The 22,545-nt window shown below is 40.1% G+C and overlaps 5 protein-coding genes across 5 annotated transcripts in view; all 5 read left to right on the top strand.

Annotated features, from left to right (window-relative positions):
- Window positions 1–22,545, top strand: part of LOC140953603 (uncharacterized) — an 80,825-nt gene that overhangs the window by 46,411 nt on the left and 11,869 nt on the right. The gene's annotated exons all lie outside the window — the stretch shown is intronic.
- Window positions 1–22,545, top strand: part of LOC140953606 (epoxide hydrolase 4-like) — a 32,459-nt gene that overhangs the window by 2,462 nt on the left and 7,452 nt on the right. The window contains exon 2 of the mRNA XM_073403024.1: window positions 22–155. Coding sequence (XP_073259125.1) covers window positions 22–155 — 134 coding nt within the window. The remainder of the gene's footprint in view (window positions 1–21; window positions 156–22,545) is intronic.
- On the top strand, window positions 942–5,419 carry LOC140921737 (uncharacterized). The gene is made up of 6 exons (XM_073371746.1): window positions 942–961; window positions 1,285–1,363; window positions 2,719–2,783; window positions 3,323–3,388; window positions 4,462–4,658; window positions 4,873–5,419. The coding sequence occupies exons 1-6, from the start codon at window positions 942–944 to the stop codon at window positions 5,286–5,288; spliced, it is 843 nt and encodes a 280-aa protein (XP_073227847.1). The 3' UTR covers window positions 5,289–5,419.
- LOC140921736 (uncharacterized) lies at window positions 11,890–16,171 on the top strand. Its single transcript, XM_073371745.1, has 4 exons — window positions 11,890–13,985; window positions 14,361–15,691; window positions 15,911–15,996; window positions 16,145–16,171. Exons 1-4 carry the CDS (start codon window positions 11,929–11,931, stop codon window positions 16,169–16,171), a joined length of 3,501 nt encoding a protein of 1,166 aa, XP_073227846.1. The 5' UTR covers window positions 11,890–11,928.
- Window positions 16,361–20,897, top strand: LOC140953599 (uncharacterized). Its single transcript, XM_073403018.1, has 4 exons — window positions 16,361–16,452; window positions 17,957–18,115; window positions 19,510–19,998; window positions 20,531–20,897. Exons 1-4 carry the CDS (start codon window positions 16,365–16,367, stop codon window positions 20,725–20,727), a joined length of 933 nt encoding a protein of 310 aa, XP_073259119.1. The 5' UTR covers window positions 16,361–16,364; the 3' UTR covers window positions 20,728–20,897.

The raw sequence follows: 22,545 nt of genomic DNA, 5'->3' as shown, positions 1-22,545 counted from the left end.
GATGTTTTCATTTCTCTATAGCTCCTGCATGCCTTCTTGACCCTGAGCTTGGTGAACACGATTTCCTGAGAACAGCATCAAATATCAGGATCCATTATGTTGCTAAAGGAGACACAGGGAAACCACTTATGCTGTGTATACATGGGTTCCCTGAGGTAAAGTAGACATGTTGCTACTGTTTTATTATTTTTACTGTCATTGCAGCAGATGTGTTTGTAAAAGCCATTAAAAAGTTTAAATCATCCTGCTATCTGGATCTAGAAGTACAAGGGTTTGTTATTTGATCATTAAATTTTATTGATGAAGTTTACCATACCCTAAGAGAAACAAAAAACACATTGAGAGGACTCACTCCAATTTATCATTTAAAAAAATTAGAATAGAAAATAATAATAGTAATTAGTCAAAAGCAGCAGCAAAACAAAGAAGATATTCAAGGAATGCTAACAAGTGAACATACATATTTAGGTATTTTAAAATCTCTTCAATTCAGATATAAAAGACTGGACATGGCAAAATAAATCATTATTTTTCTCCAGAGATGGTAATTATAATTTGTACTGCTTTAGACACAGAAGACCATCTGTTAGTAAGGGCTAACAAGGGTAAACATGCAAATAAAAGTTGCCTGATGATTGCTTCGCAAGAGGCATGAAACTTTGAGTAGCGGGAAATGTTCCAGATTTAATCCAGTTCCATCAGTCTACTTGTACTCTATATTTTATATTTTACTACCAGCTGTAGAGCCATTTTTCATGGAAATACTGTTAAGAAACCATTATTATTATTATTATTATTAATACAAAGAAGTTAAATATATAATAATGAGTAACTTAGAAAATATTATATGCATTGAAAACCACTGGCCCTGTTTTAACATCACTTTGCAGTTTTGATATTCCTGGCAATATCAGCTGAAAGCTTTTAGTGAAAATTTCAGGATGGTTGCTATGGATTTGAGGTACTGTAAAAAGTATATAATGATTTGTAAAATACAAATTGCAAGTAGCCAAACTGTATTATGCACAGCTGCTACAACTGTAAAACATACCTGAGTAATTAAGTTACACAACAAAATGTGGGATTTTTGTCCAGTTAGCTGACTTATTTTTGACATTCTTGAGACTGACAGAAATTATAGCTCAGTCACATGGTAATTTAATTCAAAACTGTTGAATATGCCCATCCCCTATCCCATTCTCAGCAGTTTATTTTGATTTCATGAAAAACAAAATTAAAGAATTTTTAAAAAGCTAAATCTTACAGCAGTATTTTGTATTTAAGGGGCTATGGTGAACGTGACAGTCCTAAAGGGCGAGAACACTACAAGACGTCATTATTGGTTAACGACATTAAAGAAATTGTAAGTGCACTTACATGATTGTATTGCTGAAACAGCAGATTGAGTGAAGAAAATATAAAAATGTTTAATCTTCTGTATGCACCTCTTAAATTTCGTTATAAAATATTTTATAGATTCAAAGGACACTTTTAAATTAAACATCATAGTCTAGAAGATTTTGTAAAAAGATCACAAATGCAAAAAAACAAAAAAACAAAACAAAACAAAACAAAAATTAAATAAATAAAAATAATAAAATTTTTTTCTTCAATGTCTGTACAGCTTTGAGTACATGTTGTCCAATCCAGAAATAAGGGCTATGATATTTTATATTAGTATATACACACTCAGTGATCTTGGTGATTTCAGCAATCTGATTGGTTCGCTATCTTGGACTATTCAACAATATTCACCTCCTAGCAAGTGGATAATGTGTGAGCTCAGTTTTTTTCCCATTTTCTTGGAGAAAGATCTCTTAAAAGTCGTCAAAATCCTAGGGTTGACTCTTTTTCAGGTAAGAAAAGACTTCTAAGGATTCAAAATGGCGTTTTCCCATTTACTGCTGTTGAGTTTTGTGGTTGATGGATTGTTTACAACTCCCTTTTTCTGCCTAGAAGAGGCGGTTTCGTGAACTCAGCGTTTCCTAACAAGAAAAATTTGGCCCAAAAACGAAGTTTATTTGTGAAAACAAATTTGAAAGCAAATGTTTGCAGAAATTCTACGTTTCAAGTAAACACGAGAAAGAATGCTACATGAAGACGACGTCTTACCTCGAGGAACCGAATCGCCATTTTTGTCAGCACTTCATGAATGCAAAGAATGACGCAACAAACCTTTTCGGCTATAAACTTGGCGAGTCAACAGAAAACAACAAAGCTCTTCTTTTCTTCCCAGGTAAGGAAACAATTCAAACTTTTAGCGGTTCCATTTAAGTCATTACGCTGTTGTTTGTGAAGTGATAAGCTTGGGAATTGCCATGTTTAAAAATTTTACAAAGATCTATTTTTAAACTGTCACGTGTCTAGCTGACCTGATCTGTCAATCAAATCGTACTTTTTAATGGTTTCCTCTCTGATTTTGTTGAGATCACTTCGTGTGTATTTATACTAAAACAATTATTCTTTTCAATCTCGGTGAATAGTGGCTTTACGAATATTTACCTTGCCACTTCGTGGCTCGGTAAATATTTTGCCACTATTCACCCTGATTTCAAAGAATAATTGTTAATTATACTGTGTTGTGAAGGAGGTCATCAGAGTTTTCTTGCAGCTGGTAAAAGAAAATTTTTATTTTTTTTATATCAATACCCGTAATGTATAGGATTGATAATGTGAGCTCAGAAAACATATTAATACAATTTATTAATTTATTTACAGATTGAGGCACTTGATTACAAATCTTGGACTTTGCTGAGTCATGACAGGGGTGGAGCTTTGGCATGGTAAGGTGGCCACTGCACCATAATATAATCTCACGGACACTTGTCCATTAGACAGAAGTTATCAAGCCAATTCCTCTAACCCATGCTTGTGGATGTCATCTTTCTGAGTGACAGTAATTACCCTTCTTGAGAAGTGTTGATATAACCTGTCAATTCTGAACAAACAGAAGGTATACCAGGAGCTGGTATACCAGAACAAGTCTTGTAAACAAATGATTACAGGCTCTGCTGCCCTTCCCCACCCCAGTTTCCTTCTGTTTTATTTTTTCGGTTCCCGCTTTCTCAATTTTGGTGGGGAGCATTGTGTGATTTCCAGACAAAGCAGCTGTGAAGGAGACTAACATAGCCATGTGAAAGATGCTTTTTGCTCTGTTGAGAACCTGTGTCATTTTAAAGAAGAAACCCTCGTAACCCAGATTGTTGGGGTCAGGGTTGTTTAGTCAGTCCCCTCTTCTCTTGTGCTGTCCAATTCAACTGACTAAAACCAAAGGAGTGTCTTATTAATTTGATAAATCTGTCTGTGTGTGTTTTAACCTCAGGTCTTTTGCACACATGCATCCAGAGTTTGTAGACAAATTGATATTTTGCAACATCCCACAGCCAAGGTTAGTTCTAGCACCCACCAGCTCCCTTATTTGTTATGTACAGTCATTTTTACAGTCACCCACCTAATTTGGACACCTCAGCATTACAGACAGTTTGCTTTGTCCCTGGGGAAAGAAATCCCTAATATTTTCTTCAAATTCACTCCCATAAAATGGACACCCAGTTTTTAAATATGGACACTTTCTATGACCCCTCAGTGTCCATTATTGTCGGGATTTGAATGTATAGACAATATGAACTATACTGCTATATCAGGGGTTTCAATAACATTAGTTATAAGCGGCCACTGAAGGTTTAATAGGCGGTAGACCGCCGGTAACCGGCTTTTATTGAAACCCCTGGCTATATACTGGGTTTCCTGTTTCACTAATTCTCAGAAAGTAAAAAAAAAAATATGCACTTAGTTTCCACTAAGTAAAACTCTGCAACTGCACCTTAAACTCCATAAACACTGCTTCCGTCGCACTTGACTATACAAGACCAACGTTAAACTGTCTTCGCTTGTGAAAGCTAGTTAATACCTCGTCTGGACTCATCTACTTATAAACTTACACAATAAAATTCTAGAACCTTTTTCAAATAGTCTAATCATAAAATGATTACAAAATGTATGCTGTAGAAAGGCTTATACAAGATCCTAAAATTAAAAAAAACTATGAACTCATGCAAAGCGGCGGTCGCATAGCGCGGGAAAATTCCACGACTTGTTTTCCTATGTGGCCGGTTACACAGCCGGAAGTGACGTAGAATTAACGAAACTGACTCATCACCAAGCCACTTAACGAAGCAGTAATCGAGGTGATTACGATTATCCAAAGAGAGGCTATCGTAAGTAAAATGCAACAAAGGGGATTGCTCTGGCCAATCACATGAGAGGCAGTTAATTAAATGAACCAATCAAAATACGGAGTAAAGACTTGGAGGTGGCAAGCACGGGAAAATGCTACGACTTGTTTCACTTTTAGTTGCTTGACATGTGGCCGGTCACAGCGTCGAGGCGGGAAATTTAATATTGCTGTAGGTGCGAAAAAACTTAATTACTAACTGGTTAACAAATTTTGATTATCTTGAGTGTGTTTTGCTCGTATTTGATCTCAACTTTATCTTGTGTTTGTAAAGGTGACAAAAAGAAAAGGAAGAAGTCTGGGAGTGACTCCAGTACCTCATCAAATAGCCGTTCATCGACCCCTACGATTGCTACAGAGGGCGCTGCTAATACCATTGCTGCCGCTGCTACAAAGCCGGGTCAGGACAGACCAGGGACTCCCTGTAAGTATATCCCAACTATTTTCCGGGTACGTAGATGCAATTGTATGGACTGACCGTATAAATGAAACCTATTTAGCAAAACCTTCGTCAGGTACTAGTTCTTTAACAGTATTTTACAAACTAGCATTTTGAAAGGATGTTGTTCCATTTGTTCCCGATCAGTTTCATGTTCCCCGTGTTGAAACAATTTTTTAAATTGTCTGGGTTTTTGTAGCAAAATCAAAGAAGCGCCCGGCAGGTGCAAGTAAAAAAGGTGCCCCAGGCGAAGAGGGAAGTCCAGCAAGCAAAACACCTCGTGTATCTCCGGCACCTTCCGCTGGAGGGGCAGGAGGAGGCTCAAGAACAAGCACCCCAACACCAGCCGGTAGTGAGGAAGGCCCTCAGGGAATCACTGAAGAAGCCGTGAGAAGGTACCTCACAAGAAAGCCCATGACCAGCAAGGACCTTTCGCAAAAGTTCAAGAGCAAACGAACAGGCCTGTCAAATGATGAGACCGTGAAAAAGCTTGCTGCTATTGTTAGAAAGATACAACTCGAACAGAAGACAAAGGGAAACTTTATCTGTCGCTTAAACCACAGAGCTGAGATGTGCGCGCGAGAAGGTCTCTTGTTTCGTCCCATCCTCGCTTAATCTTCACGTGCGCGCTTGATTAAGTCGCTCTTATAATAGATATTTTTACCTTGGGTTGTGTGTTAACCCATTCTTAGTTTAGTCAAAAAACATCAGCGTTAATTACAAGTTATGCGTCATTACTACCAATAGAGCGTTTTCACTCACGTGAGGAAGGAAGCCATATCAGGTGTCCGTATTAAGCGGGTTGAATTGAGAGAAAAAGTAGGGGCTTTCTTTCCCCAGGGACAAAGCAAACTATCCGTAATAACGAGGCGTCCGTATTAAGCGGGTTTCAGTAAAGTGAGGTTTGACTGTACAAGTTCCAGATCTTATCCCGGTACAGATCACAACTGAAGAGGATCTGCTACCAAAAGACCTCTTAGACTGTTCACAGTTCCCTATTCTCCCGTAAGAGTGTCGAGACCGAGCACCTACCGTTACAGGCGGCCATCTTGGTTTTAAAATGCACCGAGGGGGTAGGCGTTAAGTTTAACCGTTCCCCACTCCCTAAGTGTATTTGATACTCATCCCCAGGCTAGTCTCGGTAAATAGGCGACTGTGAACAGTTCTTAAACCATTCCGCATTCCGTTGTTCCATTCCAATGAAACGAGCTTGGGATTAAATTTCATACTATCACTGTAGTTTGTCAATAGACCTCTTAGACTGCAAAACAGTCGTACTTTTCTCAAAATCGGTTTGCAAGGTGCGAAGCGCTGGCATGATCGATATTTTCGTGCTAAGCACGTGGTCTTCACACACCCATGGGGCGTGTGTCTCTCTCCAGTCTCACTCTCCGTTTGCACCCTCACTCCAGACCTTTCCTACTCGCGCGCGTTCGCGTGCATCTGCGTGTATATGTATGCATAATTTTTGGCGACACAAAAGGTAAATTCCGGGATTGCCTGATCTGAAAACAAAACATTCAAGCTAAAAAGGTCTATTCAAGGCACAAGTTGGTGACTTCCTTCACAGGAATGGGGGAGAGATCTATCTTTAAGTCGTGCCACAGGCCCACCATCCGAAATGTTCGAGGCATCGTGATGTGCGCGCTATTTGATCCCATACCGGTCATGCGAGTATCTTGTCTACACACCTCATGCTTAGTAGATTTCTGTTAGTCTTAAAGATGTCAGTACTCGATATAATTAGATAAACTGCCTCGCTCCTAATTGTCTCATCTCAAGTGTGTTTGGAGAGCAGAAAACGCGACCGCGAGCGATAGTATACCGCAATGGACCGTGGGAACGTTTAGTGTTGACGCAAAGGACGCTGGGAAGGGTAAGCGAGATAAATCAGTGTCTTGGTAACCTGCCTACTCGTAAAATACTAAATATCGTATTTATTCGATTAACCGCCCTAGGCGCTTATTAAATTTTTGGACCTTGAGAGTGGGCGCTTATTTGAGGCTGGGGGCTTATTAAATTTTCACCATTTTCAGCAAGTGAAGTATGTTTATTTTGCTACAATAAATGCTAATAACAAAAGGCGATGAAGTAACAAAGCAAGGTTTCTGTAAATACTCTGAAGAAAACTCAGTCCTCGGGAAAGTCTCTTATTAGAATTTATTCAGTCGAGTGGGTGAAGTGGGGATGAGCGCTTATTTGAGTTTGATTGGAAGGAGGAGGGGTGGGCGCTTATTCGAGGCTGGACGCTTATTAACTTTTTCTCCCTTTAGGATGGGCGCTTATTCGAGGTGGGTGCTAATTCGAGGTTGGGCGCTTATTCGAATAAATACAGTAACAGCAAGACCAACCGTTGTGAATCAAAACCACGGAAATATGGCCATAAAATAAATCCTATATTGATCAAGCTTCTTTGGTCAAGATAGCTGGATATTGGCGTCGTTCTTTTTTTATTGGCCTCGACTCGTCTCGGTAAACAAAATGCTTGACTTGCTACAAGTCAACCTCTAATAAGTTCTTAAAAGTGACCGAAGACGAGCTTTAATGCTTGAGGTCGCGCAGCGACTGAACGAGCGACGAAGTCTCGTGGCAGAACCAACCAGGAAAAAAGAAAGGACTGCTAGAAAGTATAGCAAAATGCAAAAAAAGGAATTTGGCCATATATCCAGTGATATTGACCTCACGCTTGATCAGTAATGCATATTTGAAAGGAATAATGATGACAATAAAAATAGTCGTCACGCCTTAAAACCTTCCGCTTTCGTTTTGACAGCCTGTTTCCCTTCGTCTTTCCAGCGGAAGCTCAATGATACCTTATAAAGGCTTGGTTTCTTCGAAATTTGCTGCCTGAGTCGGGAGTTCCAAACGGTAAGAAAAATAATACAATAAGCAGCAGTGTTTCTACACGCGGTCAAAAAAGGAATGTGTAAGGAATGGTAGCCTTTTTGTGACCATTTTTCACTGTTTCGGTCCATTATTCGAGCTGCCCAAGTAAGCTCTGGTTTTGGAACGGTCTGGAAGCAAAATGAAGTGAAAACAAGCTTCGACCTGCGGCAATAACGTAGAGCCAGTACAAAAGAACTATTGCGCACTTGGAAGTAAGTTGTTGACTTTTAGTCTCTTTAGATCTTTGTAAAACTTTTCAAAAACAAACCAAAAGCCATAAGCTTTATGTTTTGATTGTTCGTTTACCATCGAAACTATATAATCTTCATGAGGGGGGTGAATAAAGGTATGCAAATCCGCCGATCCGTGGTATTTTTAGGCCCGATCCGTCGATCCGACTTAATTTTTGTTCAAATCCGAATCCGTGTTACTTTAAAAATTTTTCGTGGTATATAGAAAGTCGCGTTGTAGCATGAAAAGATGAATTACTTAATATAGTTGTTCTGTACGTAATCGCAACAGATGCAGGACTTTATGTTTAAGAAGTTTTCGTTACAGCTTCAAAACATTAAGCATTAGGGACAGAGCTTATAATAGTTTCTTCCAACAATACAGATTTGACTAATCAAATAGTGCGTAAAAGATTTTTCAATAAATTTACTTACTGACATTACTTTGGACATGCTTCTAGTCGAGCCGCAAAGTTCGGAAGAGGCAGAACTCAACTCTATGGTAATTTGCTAACCACTAAGTATTTTCCATGGTTCATCTTGGAAGTCTTGAGACCATAATCTTTTTCACATAAACATGTTTCCACTTGGCGACAGACGGGTAAAAGGGTTAGCCACGGCAAACTGCATTTGTTTTCCGGTGCAGGTACAGACTTTCATTTACTCGTAGTTTGTTTTGTACTCAATGATCGTCAATCCTAGCATTAAATATCAGGAGCAAACTCCAGTTTATCATTTCACCGATCAATTTGTAAATTTGATTTTTTTTATAGTTCATGAGTCGCTGTCAATCCTAGCATTAAATGTGAAGGCCCAAAAATCCAGTATAACAGTCCAGCGGATGTGATTACGGAAAATAACTCTCATCTTACGAAATGAATGTGGGAGGCGCTGTGCAACTTTATCAGCGATGCTTTCTCCTAGCCCCAGCTCTTTTGCAGTTACGTGCAGCCCAGCAAACGTACTGCAACATTAAATTGGTAAAACAACTAATTTGACGATTTTCAAGAAGATATTTGTCTGTAAAATGGAGCCGCCGTTAGCGGGAAAACGTAGAAGCATTTGTATGAAAACTAAAAGTAAGACTTCTCGCTTCTCAGCGAGCCAATGCCCTTCAAACTTAATTGGTTAACTGTTTTTAGTTTGTAAATCATAGAAATTTCAGAATTTCAACTTTCCTCAAAACGCGACTGCGGGTGATAGTATCGTGCGGTGGACCATGAATGAATGAATGAATGAATGAATGCATGCATGCATGCATGCATGCATGCATGAATGAATGAATGAATGAATGAATGAACGAGTGAAAGAATGAAGAGTCGTGTATGAGAACAACAGACGTGCCCTCCTAAAATATATTTTAACATGTGATCATGAACAGTAAGTTCGGACGTAAGCATACAAAGGCGCCACTGGCAGCCGCTCGCTCTCAGTCCATTTATGATCTTACTGTACCCACCCAACCATTGATGTGAATGATGTGATGTGTGTAGGTTGACCACAACACCGGGGTCTACGTCCCTTACTCTTTTCGAACAGCGGTGTGGGTTCTTGTACGTCCCACAAGAACTAAATAAGTGTAATTGTTGTGAGACGGGACCTACGGTTTTTCGTCCTTATCCGAGAAGTCTAGAAAGTCTAACCGTTGGCAGATGTCATTACAAAGGCAGCACTTTCTTCTTAGTTAAAGACCCCGAGTGTTGGTCCGGCCGGGGTTCGAACCCGTGACCTCCCGCTCAACAGACCGGCGCTCTCCCAACTGAGCCAACCAGGTGGCGTTTATTTTAAGAACTGTTTTAAATAGCAAGACCGGTTTGGGAAATCTAAAATGGTTTCCCTCGTCAGTTGCTTTGACAGTTAGTTGCTCGTGGAGTTGCGCGCAAAAGAAATTAGGAAGGGCATGGGAACGTTAAGCGTTTACGCAAAGGACGCTGGGAAACGTAAGCGAGAAAATGAGATAAATCAGTGTCTTGGTGGCCTGCATACTCGTAAGTTACTAAATAACAGCGAGACAAACCGTTGTGAATCAAAACCACGGTAATTTGTCCATAAAATAAATAAACCCTTTTTTGACCAAGCTTGTTCGGTCAAGATAACTGGATATCGGCGTCGTTCTTTTTTCATTTGCCTGGACTTCGTCTCTGTAAACAAAATGCTAGACTTGCTACAAGTCGACCACTCATAAGTTCTTAAAAGTGAGCAAAGCGAGCTTCAATGCATGAGGACGCGCAGCAAGCGACGAAGTCTCATGGCATAACCAACCAGGAGAAAATAAAGGACTTCTAGAAAGTCTAGCAAAATGCAAAAAAAGGAATTTGGCCATATATCCAGTCGTATTGACTTCACGCTTGGTCAGTAATGCATATTTGAAAAATGTTGAAGATAAAAATAGTCGTCACGCCTAAAATTCCCTTCGTCATTCCAGCGGAAGCTCAATGATACCTTATAAAGACTTGGTATCTTCGAAGTTTGCTGCCTGAGTCAGGAGTTCCAAACGGTCAGAAAAATAATGCAATCAGCTGCCGTATCTCTACACGCGGTCAAAAAACCTTTACTTTGTATAAAAAATGGCATGTTCAGTTACGTGGTAGGATTGAATGATGCAGAAACTTCCATGTCGGTTATTCAAACCATGAGGCTGTTTAAAAATTAAAGAACGTCGAATGGAGACTTTCGCAGCAAATGGTAAGGAATGATAGTCTTTTTGTGATCATTTTTACTGTTTCGGTTCATCATTCGAGAAGCCGAAGTAATTAAACTATGGTTTTGGAACTTTCTGGAAGCAAAATGAAGTGAAAACAAACTTCGACCTGCAGCAATAACGTAGAGCCAATACAAAAGAACTATAGCGCAATTAGAAGCAACGTTTTGACGTTAACTCTCTTTAGATCTTGTAAAACTTTTCAAAAAGAAACCAAAAGCCGTAAGCTTTATGTTCTGATCGTTCGTTTACCACCTAATCTTTTTAATCTTCATCGAGAATCTCTACAGATGAAGCATGACGGACTGTTTTGCATAGTTATGTCCTACAAGTATTTGGCCTTAGTTTAGTTAAAATATTTCTAGTGTGAAGTAAATCCTACTCAACTGGAAATGGCAACTGAATATAAAGTAGCCTGCAGAACACGTTTTTTAGGCGAGTGAAAATATGCGCGAGGCGAGCGCGGAGCGCGAGAGAGCGCTTTCACCAGCCGCGCGTGTCTCGCTCTCCACCCACGCTTTGTGCCCCCCTAAAATAGCGGCTGTTCTGCAGGCTGCAAATAAAGGAGTGGTGGTAAAATAGGGAGAAAAAAAAAAAGATGATCTAATGGAAAGGGCATAAAATTAGTCCTTCTAGTTACTGAGACTTTCGAGAAAGCCCCCCCCCCCCCCGCCCCCCCCCTCTAAAATGCCTACTGATTGTCAGAGCGGCTCTAAACGTTATACTCGGTTTGGGAACCCATTACCTCGTCCAAGTGAAGTCAAACTATCTTTAGCCTTTTTTTATCATCATTTAGTATAGTATCTGACTGTGAAGAGTTTGGATTAATTTAGGTTGCTGGGAAACTGCCCAACTACCCCTCCCCTAAGCTAACATTAACACTTACTTCTCACTTAGGGCAAAATGATGGCTTAGGGAGGGGTAGGTGGGCAGTTTCCTAGGAACCTAAATCGTTCCATAACTTTTTCTGCAAAAATACGTTAATAAACCCTTGTGGTTTCATTGAAAACGGTACCCATTTTGCGACTCTAATGGGCTGATCCGTTTTCATGAGACCAAAACGGTTAAAAAAAACCGTACCGTTTGTAGCACACACCTACAAAGCTTACAAAGGGTATTACCCCCTGGTATGTTGTCACTAATTGCAGAGAAAATCTTTCCCCAAAGATTGAAGCATCAGACGTACATCAAGTATGGCATCTTCAAAAGAATATACCGAGGAACAGCTAAACTATTACAGAATTTGTTACCTAACTACTGATAGACTAGCAAATTTGGGTTTTGGTCATGCCCCGACATGCTTGTGTTAAAAAGTCAATGTTTTTACTTCATACACCGCGTTATCTACGTCACTGATAATTTTTCCCCCTCTGAACTAATTTGCTAACTGAAGGATTCATTTCCCTAAAAGGTTCCAAGCATCAGAGGTGCTTTAAATATGACCTCTTTAAACGAATATACCGATGAACAGCTGAACTATTACAGAATTTGTTGTGTAACTACTGATATACTAGCGGAGGGTCTGAGAGAAATATTTAAACAAGAATGGGACAAACTGTACAAATCAACAAAAGGAGAATGGAAAGACGAGCCTCGTAATGGAATGGACTTTTATCACGGAGAGTCTCCTCGAAATCAAAAAAGAAACGCTCGTCTTTTGGACACTATGAAAAATGGAAACAGAGGGGAATGGGATTGTACAATGCTGTTTTACGCTATCCTTTTCTCTGATTGCGTTGGGCCACGTCTTAGCGCAATAGTCAGTAAAAATGTGGATGATCTACGAAATTTCAGGAATGAAGAATTCGCTCACATGCCACAAGGTAGTCTCCCTGAGATAGATTTTCAGAATGCTATTAGCAAAGTTGATGTTGCGTTTCAAGCGCTTAGTCTTCCCACTGTAAAAATTCAAGACCTAAAATGTCAGAAAACATTTCCAACAAAAGATTTAACAAAGGTCTTGAAAGTAGTTGATAATCTGAAACAAGAAGTTCAAGAAAAAGAGAGTCAGCGCCAGGTCCTTGAAAATCAGCTCCAAAACGAAGCCCCCTTATTCTGTGTTCTCCCTCCTAAACCTTTGCATGAAATCGGTGGTCATGAAAGGGAAGTAGCAAAAGTAGTCCAACAGCTGAGGGAACTTAATGAGTCCAGTGACAACAGGTTGAGTTATCTATACATCTCAGGGAATCCTGGAAGCGGAAAGTCACAACTAGCTGGCCTTGTAGCTGAGAGATTCTTCGACGACCTCAAAGAAATGCCAGGTGGGTCATCATTTGTAATGACCTTAAATGCTGCAAGTCTAGATTCACTTCTGGAGTCGTATGCCTCATTTGCTCGCCATTTAAAGTGCCCAGACTATTCAATTGCGGAAACCCTCAGCTCAAAGGACTCGACCGTCGACGAAAAGATCACTCGTCTTAAGATGCTTGTCGCTGTAAAAATTACTTGTTACACGTCGTGGTTACTGGTGGTTGACAATGTCACTACCATGTCATCTGTGCACGTCCATTTACCACAGTTTAATTCAAAGGCTTGGGAAAGAGGCCATTTGCTGATTACAACGCAGGACACAACATCAATTCCCTCAAAAAGCTCTTTCGTTAATCACATCTCAGTAAGCCAAGGTATGGAGCCCGATGATGCCCTTTCATTATTGTCCAAACTTTCTGGTACCCCAGATAGCGAGCTGGTAGGAACAGTAGCACAAAGACTGGATTACCAGCCCCTTGCTTTGGCAGGCGCTGCCGTCTTTGTTAAAGAGATTCGGCAGGACAAAGCATCAACGCATTTTGGGTGGGAGGAATACCTAAAGATCTTAGAAAAGGGCAAAAGACAGAAAACGGAGGATGCATTTGTCGACACCAATCCAATTTACCCAAATTCAATGACCAAAGCAATAACGTTAGCCGTCGAAACACAGATGAGATCCGACAAAGTTCAAAAACACCTTTTCACTTTTCTTGCCCTCTGCGCTCCACGACCATTGAACGTCGACATAGCAGTTAGTTACATCATGAACGCACATGAAGAGTTTGATGAAGCGGACAAAGAATTAATTCGCATGAGATTAAAAAGAAGCTCACTTCTGCTCTTCCAAGATGACGAGGGTGGCTGTTTTCTTCGACTTCACCAGGTTGTGCATGATGCTATAAAAACTGTAGTAAAAGAGTATCCAGAAAGCCAAACCGATGAGGTCGTTAGTAGGGTCATTACATCATTTAACGAATTTATCGTCGCAACTCCACCAGAGAGTAAGCGACCAAACACCAGACACATCGCTCCACATTTGAAAGCTTTAACTACAGTAACTGACAAAGTGTTTTTGAGAGATAATTTCTCTCAAGTTCATGATAAGGAGATTTCCGAAAAATGCGAAAACCTTGGAAATATTTGTCAAATGCACTGTGAGTTCAAAGAAGCAAAAACATATTTTCAATATTCACTCACTTTTAAGCTTCAAGAGCTCGGCCAGGAGCATGTTGATGTTGCAACAAAGTACAATAACTTAGCTTCGATTTACCAGGATTTAGGTGACTTTGAGCAAGCCAAGGAATATCAGCAACGTGCTCTGGACATTGACCTGGACAAGCTCGGCCCGGAACATGTTCATGTTGCAAGAAGCTATAGTAACTTAGCTTCGATTTACAAGGATTTAGGTGAGTTTGAGCAAGCCAAGGAGTATCAGCAACGTGCTGTGGTCATTGACCTGGACAAGCTCGGCCCGGAACATGTTGATGTTGCAAGAAGCTATAATAACTTAGCTTTGATTTACACGGGTTTAGGTGACTTTGAGCAAGCCAAGGAGTATCAGCAACGTGCTCTGGACATCGAACTGGACAAGCTTGGCCCGGAACATGTTAATGTTGCAAGAAGCTATAGTAACTTAGCTACGATTTACCACCATTTAGGTGACTTTGAGCAAGCCAAGGAATATCAGCAACGTGCTCTGGACATCCAAGTGGACAAGCTCGGCCCGGAACATGTTAATGTTGCAACAATGTATAATAACTTAGCTTTGATTTACCAGGATTTAGGCGACTTTGAGCAATCCAAGGAGTATCAGCAACGTGCTCTGGACATTGACCTGGACAAGCTCGGCCCGGAACATGTTCATGTCGCAAGAAGCTATAATAACTTAGCTTTGATTTACACGGGTTTAGGTGACTTTGAGCAAGCCAAGGAGTATCAGCAACGTGCTCTGGACATCGAACTGGACAAGCTTGGCCCGGAACATGTTGATGTTGCAAGAAGCTATAATAACTTAGCTACGATTTACCAGCATTTAGGTGACTTTGAGCAAGCCAAGGAATATCAGCAACGTGCTCTATACATCCAAGTGGACAAGCTCGGCCCGGAACATGTTGATGTTGCAAGAAGCTATAATAACTTAGCTTCAATTTACCAGCATTTAGGTGACTTTGAGCAAGCCAAGGAGTATCAGCAACGTGCTCTAGACATCGAACTGGACAAGCTTGGCCCGGAACATGTTGATGTTGCAAGAAGCTATAATAACTTAGCTACGATTTACCAGCATTTAGGTGACTTTGAGCAAGCCAAAGAGTATCAGCAACGTGCTCCGGACATTGACCTGGACAAGCTCGGCCCGGAACATGTTAATGTTGCAAGAAGCTATAATAATTTAGCTTCAATTTACCAGGATTTAGGTGACCTCGAGCAAGCCAAGGAGTATCAGCAACGTGCTCTAGACATAAAACTGGACAAGCTTGGCCCGGAACATGTTAATTTTGCAACAAGCTATAGTAACTTAGCTACGATTTACTACCATTTAGGTGACTTTGAGCAAGCCAAGGAGTATCAGCAACGTGCTCTGGACATCCAAGTGGACAAGCTCGGCCAGGAACATATTAATGTTGCAACAATGAATAATAACTTAGCTTTGATTTACCAGGATTTAGGTGACTTTGAGCAATCCAAGGAGTATCAGCAACGTGCTCTGGACATTACCCTGGACAAGCTCGGTCCGGAACATGTTAATGTTGCAAGAAGTTATAATAACTTAGCTTCGATTTACCAGGATCTAGGTGACTTTGAGCAAGCCAAGGAGTATCAGCAACGTGCTCTGGACATTAAACTGGACAAGCTCGGCCCGGAACATGTTAATGTTGCAAGAAGTTATAATAACTTAGCTTCGATTTACCATGATTTAGGTGGCTTTGAGCAAGCCAAAGAGTACCAGCAACGTGCTCTGGACATTCAGCTGGACAAGCTCGGCCCGGAACATGTTAGTGTTGCAACAAGCTGCAGTAACTTAGCTTTGATTTACCATGATTTAGGTGACTTTGAGCGAGCCAAGGAGTACCAGCAACGTGCTCTGGACATTAAAGTGGACAAGCTCGGCCCGGAACATGTTAATGTTGCAACAAGCTACTGTAACTTAGCTTTGATTTACCATGATTTAGATGACTTTGAGCGAGCCAAGGACTACCAGCAACGTGCTCTGGACATTAGAGCCGACAAGCACTGGTTCAACAAAGCACCAAATAAGGTACATGAAGGACTGCTAACAGACGCAAAAAAATTTATTATGGAAATTATATTGCTTCTGGATAGATTTTACGCAGTCTTTAAGGTTTATCGCGTTGGTGTTCTTTAAAAATTTAAAAGGTTGAAGTTTTCAATTTTTTTTTTCACAGCAGTATAAGTTGCGTCTTAAACTGTGAAGATCGCCTTTGCATGTTTTCTTCCGCATGCAGTTCCAATATATAAAGTTCATATAATCTTTATAAATGATTTAATTTGATAAACTCCAAAACATTTTACATATATTAATCATGGAATCGATGTTTGGGACGTTGGTAAGACATCTCTTTATGCAGGTTTGACTCTAATAAAAAAACCTATTAGTCCTTGCAGATGATTCATGAAGCTGAAAGGCATTTATCACAAACCAAGAAAGAAGATGATGACGATGAGGATGATGATAAAGGCAGTAGTAAGGAAGGTAAAGCAAAAATCATTGTTAAGTTAAAAATGTCTCCTCCTGCTAACTTTTAATGATTTTCCTTTGGAAAAAATCCGATAAGGTTTAATCGTTGCACAATCTCACAGTCTTTGGACTTGGTGCGACAAAAGGAACGTGAGTAAAACCCGGAGGGGGATTCTTCAGCGTTCCAAAAATATTTGTTTGAAACGCCTGCAATAACGTAGAATGCTCGACAGGTGTAATTTTTTTGGACCCATACCCAAACAAACTCATTAATTGTGAATCCATAAATGCAGATTTAGATTTAATCTATCACGAAATCTATTGGGAGCGTGTTTTTAGTTTTAGTAAAGAAAGGCAAAATTCGCGTTTGGACGATTGTCTTAAAGAAAAGGGTTCTAAATCAAAAGTCAGCTACATCCAAAAAGAAATTTGAAGGAAAACACAATTTCGGATTTTGGGTTGCTTATTCAAACAAACTACAGTTTGAGTTCAACACCGCGATTTATTAAGCTATTTTCAGTTTTGTAAACCCTAGATCCAAACATGCCACTTATGGTATCAAGGAGGTTTACAGCCCAGGCCGTTGAAAACCATCTATCAACTTAAAATGAACGACTTCAAAACGTATTAGATGTTCCACTCGGATCCGAGATACAAAACATTAAGTGCAGTTACTCTAGACGTTTCCCCCAAAGCTCTTATTGCGGAAATAACTTGAGTTGGGTTCACACTGGGTAATTGATGACTTTCATGTTTGCGGTTACACAGTGATAAATTGCCTAAAGGGAAGAAAATTTTAGAACCAAGTTTTGAGGTAAAGGTTGTTGTAAACATTGAAGTCTCACATGAAACCCGACCCACATCAATGTAAGCGTAGCAAGAGCGATTCAGCCTTTAATTATGAGACTAAAAAGGAAGAGGTTGACTTTATTTTTCTTAAAGAAAAGCAAATTCTCGCTCAGAAGTCAAAAGTACAGGTTTACAAAAATATTGGAACGACCTCATAAGGAAATAATTCTTGAAAACATGTAAAGAAAACTTAGTAGTGTTTTAAGGTGCCTTTGAATTTATTAAGTGTAAAATATAGAAAAAACATTCACAGCAGCGCTCAAAATCCTGCTTTATAAGGTTTCGAACATTGAGCCCAGTAGTTCGCGTTGGATTTGGCGCCATGACGAACTCAGCACGTAAACAACACGTGATTTTTCTTGTTTGGTACGTTTCAATCTAGCTCTTGTGATTGGTTGAGCCGTTTTAGGTACCTCGGGAACAGTCATGGGTAATTCTTTTGTTCGGATTGATGTATCCATGGAAATTTCCCCGAGGTAACTTCACCCAGGGAAAATCGGTCGCACACAAGAAGTTGCTTCCCCGTGGGCAAGAGCCATTTGCCCATGGATAAAATGGGAAGTGTACCCGCACCTATTTTTAGGCCGCATGAAAAGGATATGTAATTGTCAACGTTTGACTTTCCTCGTATGTTGTGCATTAGAAGCTGAACTTCTTGTTCCTTTCACAGACAAAAGAGCTAAGAGAGACAAACACAATGTTGGACAAAACAAGCAGCAGATGGGCAAGAAAGGTTCAGATGCTGATAGTGATGTGTCTTCTGAGGGAGATGGTCACCTGGATTCACAGGAAGAGGATGACATATCTGACAGCTCTGCATGCTTGGATGGTGAGATATTTTGATCCTTTAACTCTCAATATCTGTCTTTGTCTGTTACTGTTGCTGTGACATTAGGGAGCTTAAGCAAAGACGTTTTTGAGCAACCCACGTAATCCGGAAGTAAGGCCTTTTCTCTTTTGATATGCCTTGATAGTTATAACAAATTTGTATTGTTAAGTTTCTTTACTCTGATAGAGACGATCTGCCCGAAAATGTGGGCACAACCACTGCCCATGAACGGCAAAAAGGTCACTTCCGGTTGATGTGCGTCGCTCAAAAACGCCTTTGCTTAAGCTCCCTTATTTGTTTAAAGGGAGTGGTTAGCTATACACAGGCTACTGTGCCCCAGTTGCATCACCTTGCCTGTCGTTTTTTCCGCCTCTACTGGGCTTCTTCAGTTCTCCCTTTGCTTCTCCGCTACTTTCTTTCCGCCTGATTTCACCCCTGCATCACCATCATGTGTAACAGCTGTAGTTACATCAGCCAGACAAAAAGCGGGATATATTAAAGTTAAGTGACGTCTGTTATAAAGGATACTACTGTATAATGGGCTCCTAATTATCTGCTGCAACTGCTCCAATGATGTGGAACGTCTTACTGGACTATATTAGGAAAGGGAAGAATTTCGATAAGTTTAAGAAACTTTTTAATAAGACCTACTATTTTAGAGAAGCGTACGGCGAGGTTCTTTTATTTTCTACTCTTATATCCTTTTTTTCTCTCTTGCTCGTTTTTGGTTATGCTAAATTATTGATGTAGCATTTGAAAGTGTAAATAATTTCAGTTAATAAAGTAGGTAGTATAACTTTTGTTCTATATAGGTTTCATTTTTGTGTATGCGTATTTGATCATATACCTATAGTTATCGCAATAGATGTATCAAATATTATTATTATTATTATTATTATTATTATTATTATTATTATTATTATTATCACTATTACTTGTGTAATATGGTCTTGAATTGTTCACTTCCGTGCTCTGTATGAGAGCAGGTCACTGCTTTCTTTGCAAGGTTGCAATTCACCACAGTACCTCTTTGATGCTCTTATCATTATCATCATCATCGTCATTATTTTTGTTATTATTATCTTCATCATAAAAACCTGTATTGCATTGTCTTGCTCATTATTTCTTTTTCATGAAACAATGTCCTTAGAGATATAATTCCATGTATGGTGAAAATTCATTGCAGTTGACACTTCGTTCCTTGTTTTTATTAATTTATCTTGTTGTCCTGTCGAGGACATAAGACAAATTCCTGGCCTTACTCTTTAAGTAAAAGAAAAGAGGTGACATAAAGCATTTAAAAGAAACATTTATTTTCCATCTTAAATTATACGACAACAACAATAGCGCTATCGTGCTACTGAAACGGTTTTCACTATGTTTTCGTGTAGCAGAAGATGCAACAACTTTGAAACTTGATGATGACCGTCATGCAGACGAGACATCAGGTGAAGATGAGGATGAATTACCAGAAGAAGGACGTGGGCTAAAAGACTTGTGGGAACGAGATGAAGGAAAGGAGTCCTGGGACGAGGACGAGAATGAGGACGAGGACGAGGACGAGTATGAGCAAGAGGGCGACACCGACGACGACGACAAAGATGAGGACGCGAACGATGATGAACACGAGCTTAAGGGCGACGATGACGACGATAAGGACGAGGACTCGAACGAGGACGAGCACGAGCAAGAGGGCGACGACGACGACGAGGACGACGACGAGGATGAGAACGCGAACCAGGACGAACACGAGCACGAGGGCGACGACGACGACCACGATGATGGCAACGAGGAGGATGAGAACGAGGACGAGGACGAGCACGAACATGAGGGCGACGAGGATCGGGATGAAATGAAGAGAACGTCTGCTTTGTTCTTACAAGGTTAGAAATAATGGCAGCTTGATAAGACTTATAAGATATAGAGTATCGTAAGTGAAATCCAAGCATAGAACACTGCTGTGGCAAATCATCATCATTGCTGTCAGCCGTTGCTACTAAGAATGATGGACTTAAGACTATAGGGTTCATCATAGTTTGATCTGTCGTTAGCACTCACCTGACAACGGTCGAGATTGACGTCTCTCCCTTTCACCGTTTTTTTCTTAGCAACATCTTTGAACCTTTACCTAGGGGTCCTTGATTACGCATTCTTCAACAGACCTGAGAGTATAATAGCTGCGTTGGATTATCCATTCTATGCAAGTGACCGGCCAGAGACTCGCTATGAATATAGCCCCACCAACAGGGGGTAAATTATCTATTTTCCGCAGTCTGTGGATGAAATTTTATGGAGTAATCATTTACTTAATAAAGCTAATTCAGCAAGAATTTTTACTATTTCGGATTTTGTTGTATTTGGTCCTTATCAGGCGTGTAAGCAATTTTTGAATGAACTGTTCCTTTTCTTTTTCAGCAAAAGCTAAGAAGCGTCCAGCGGGGGCCGGTAAAAGAGGACTTTTCAGCGAAGAGGAAATTCCTGATAGCAAAAGACCTTGTGTATCCCCGGCACCTTTCTCGGGTGGGTTGGAGGAAGGTTCAGGAACAAGTACCCCAGTTCTAACCGGTAATGAAAGGAGCCCTCAGGGAAGTGAGAAAGTACCTCACAAGTAAGCCCATGATCAGTAAGGTCCTTTTTCAAAAACCTTCAAGAGCAAACGAACAGGACTGTCTATTAATGCCACCATGGAAAAGCTTGCTGCTATTTTGAGGAAGATACTACAAGAGCAGAAGGCCATCAAAGGAAATCTTTATCTTTCGCTGAGATAACAGATCTTAGATCTACATGCTGATCATTTCTGGATAACCAACCAAAGACTTGCTTTCGATGATTTAGTAAGAATATTTTTATGGTAGCACTTGCAAAATCCACTTTGTAGTAATTACTGGGATATGATTAACAAAGAGAAAAAGATTTCCGTTCCACATTGACAATTGCTGGATACGTCAAATTGTCAAACCTTTCCTGTGAATTGCCAAACTGGATTTTAACAGCACGTGAATGATGGAAAAAGATAATGTTTCAATGTAAATAATGCATGGATTGGGTTTAGGGGTGGTCTGAGGAGATCGCGCCCTCCTTTTTTCTGTGAATTTTTGCAATTTTTTCTTGAAGAATCCCCCCCGCCCCCCAGTTTCTGAATTTTCTAGACCCCCCAAGCATGCGATGTTCTTAAGCTTTCATTTTTTTAGTATGTTGTTAAAGTAGTCGTTTAAAACTCCATTTGCTTAATAGGGTTACTAATAATTTCTTATTGTAAACTTAAGACCACACAATTTTCAACATGAGGTCTTATAGGTCCGCAAGGGACTGTCCACTATAATGTTGTGAAGAATTTTCTAGGTTGTCATGAAGATTTTTTGTCATGTGGTATTTACTTAGCTGATTTTATGTTTGCACTTGAAGATTCACTCGTGCTTAGCAAGAGTCTCGTTATAATTAGGTTTGTATATCAAGGGTAATTCCGTAATGGTATAGACAAGGTTTTTGACCTTTATTACCTTATACGGGTTTTTTGTAACATAATAGTGTCATTTATTAAATTTGAGTGTCAGTCCTTGAAGTGAGCATGTTTTTTTGGTTATAGCTGACTATGTTTGTTACCAACATCAGAGTTCCTGTTTTGTTTAAGTTAGAGCCTCGTGGGTTTAGTTTTTAGAAAGTGCGTTCATGACTCTCATTGTCAGCAAGAAAAAAAATGCACTTTATTTGATTGTCAATGCATTCTGCACGAAAGTACTAACTGGGGACACTATTTTGGCTCCAACTGGAGACTATCCTCGGATACCCAGGGGCGATCAGTTGAGTCGGAAAAAACGGTAGTGGCCAATAATAGACCCCATCTTAGTCACTTTTGGGCAAATGTAATTTTCACGATCCCACCATAGTTAAGGCGATGTTACACGGAACGATTCGCAACAACGATTTTTAGCGCAACACAGCATTACAACATTGTTGCGACATTATTTTGAATGGTTGCAACATTGTTCTAACATTGTTACGCTGTGTTGTGCTAAAAATCGTCGTTGCGAATCGTCTCGTGTAACATCACCTTTACTTTCTACTTATGTATCTACAGTACTTTATAATGAATGAAGAATACTTCACTTTTCACCTACAGTACAAACATTCTGGTACGTTTGCTAACCGTAAATGTGAAGAACTGTATTTACCCCAAAAATCCGAAAATGTGCGACTCCATTTTAGTAAAACTCCAATGAAAATGCGACTCCATTATAGTCAATCCAGACGTGAAAATGCGACCCCATCTTGCGGCGCATACCCATCAGCCTGTTATAAGGAAGCACCTCCCCCGGGAATGACTTATACCCGCGACTGAACATAAGATAGTTAAGGACTGAGAAAGTACACTTCTGTCATTAGATACCCTGTGATAATAAAAATACTCTTCTGTTCTGAAAATGGAACAC

This window comes from Porites lutea, chromosome 12 (genome assembly GCF_958299795.1).
Source record: "Porites lutea chromosome 12, jaPorLute2.1, whole genome shotgun sequence".
Taxonomy (NCBI): domain Eukaryota; kingdom Metazoa; phylum Cnidaria; class Anthozoa; order Scleractinia; family Poritidae; genus Porites; species Porites lutea.
The sequence above is the reverse complement of the archived record's forward strand: the minus strand, read 5'-3'. Positions and strand labels throughout refer to the sequence as shown.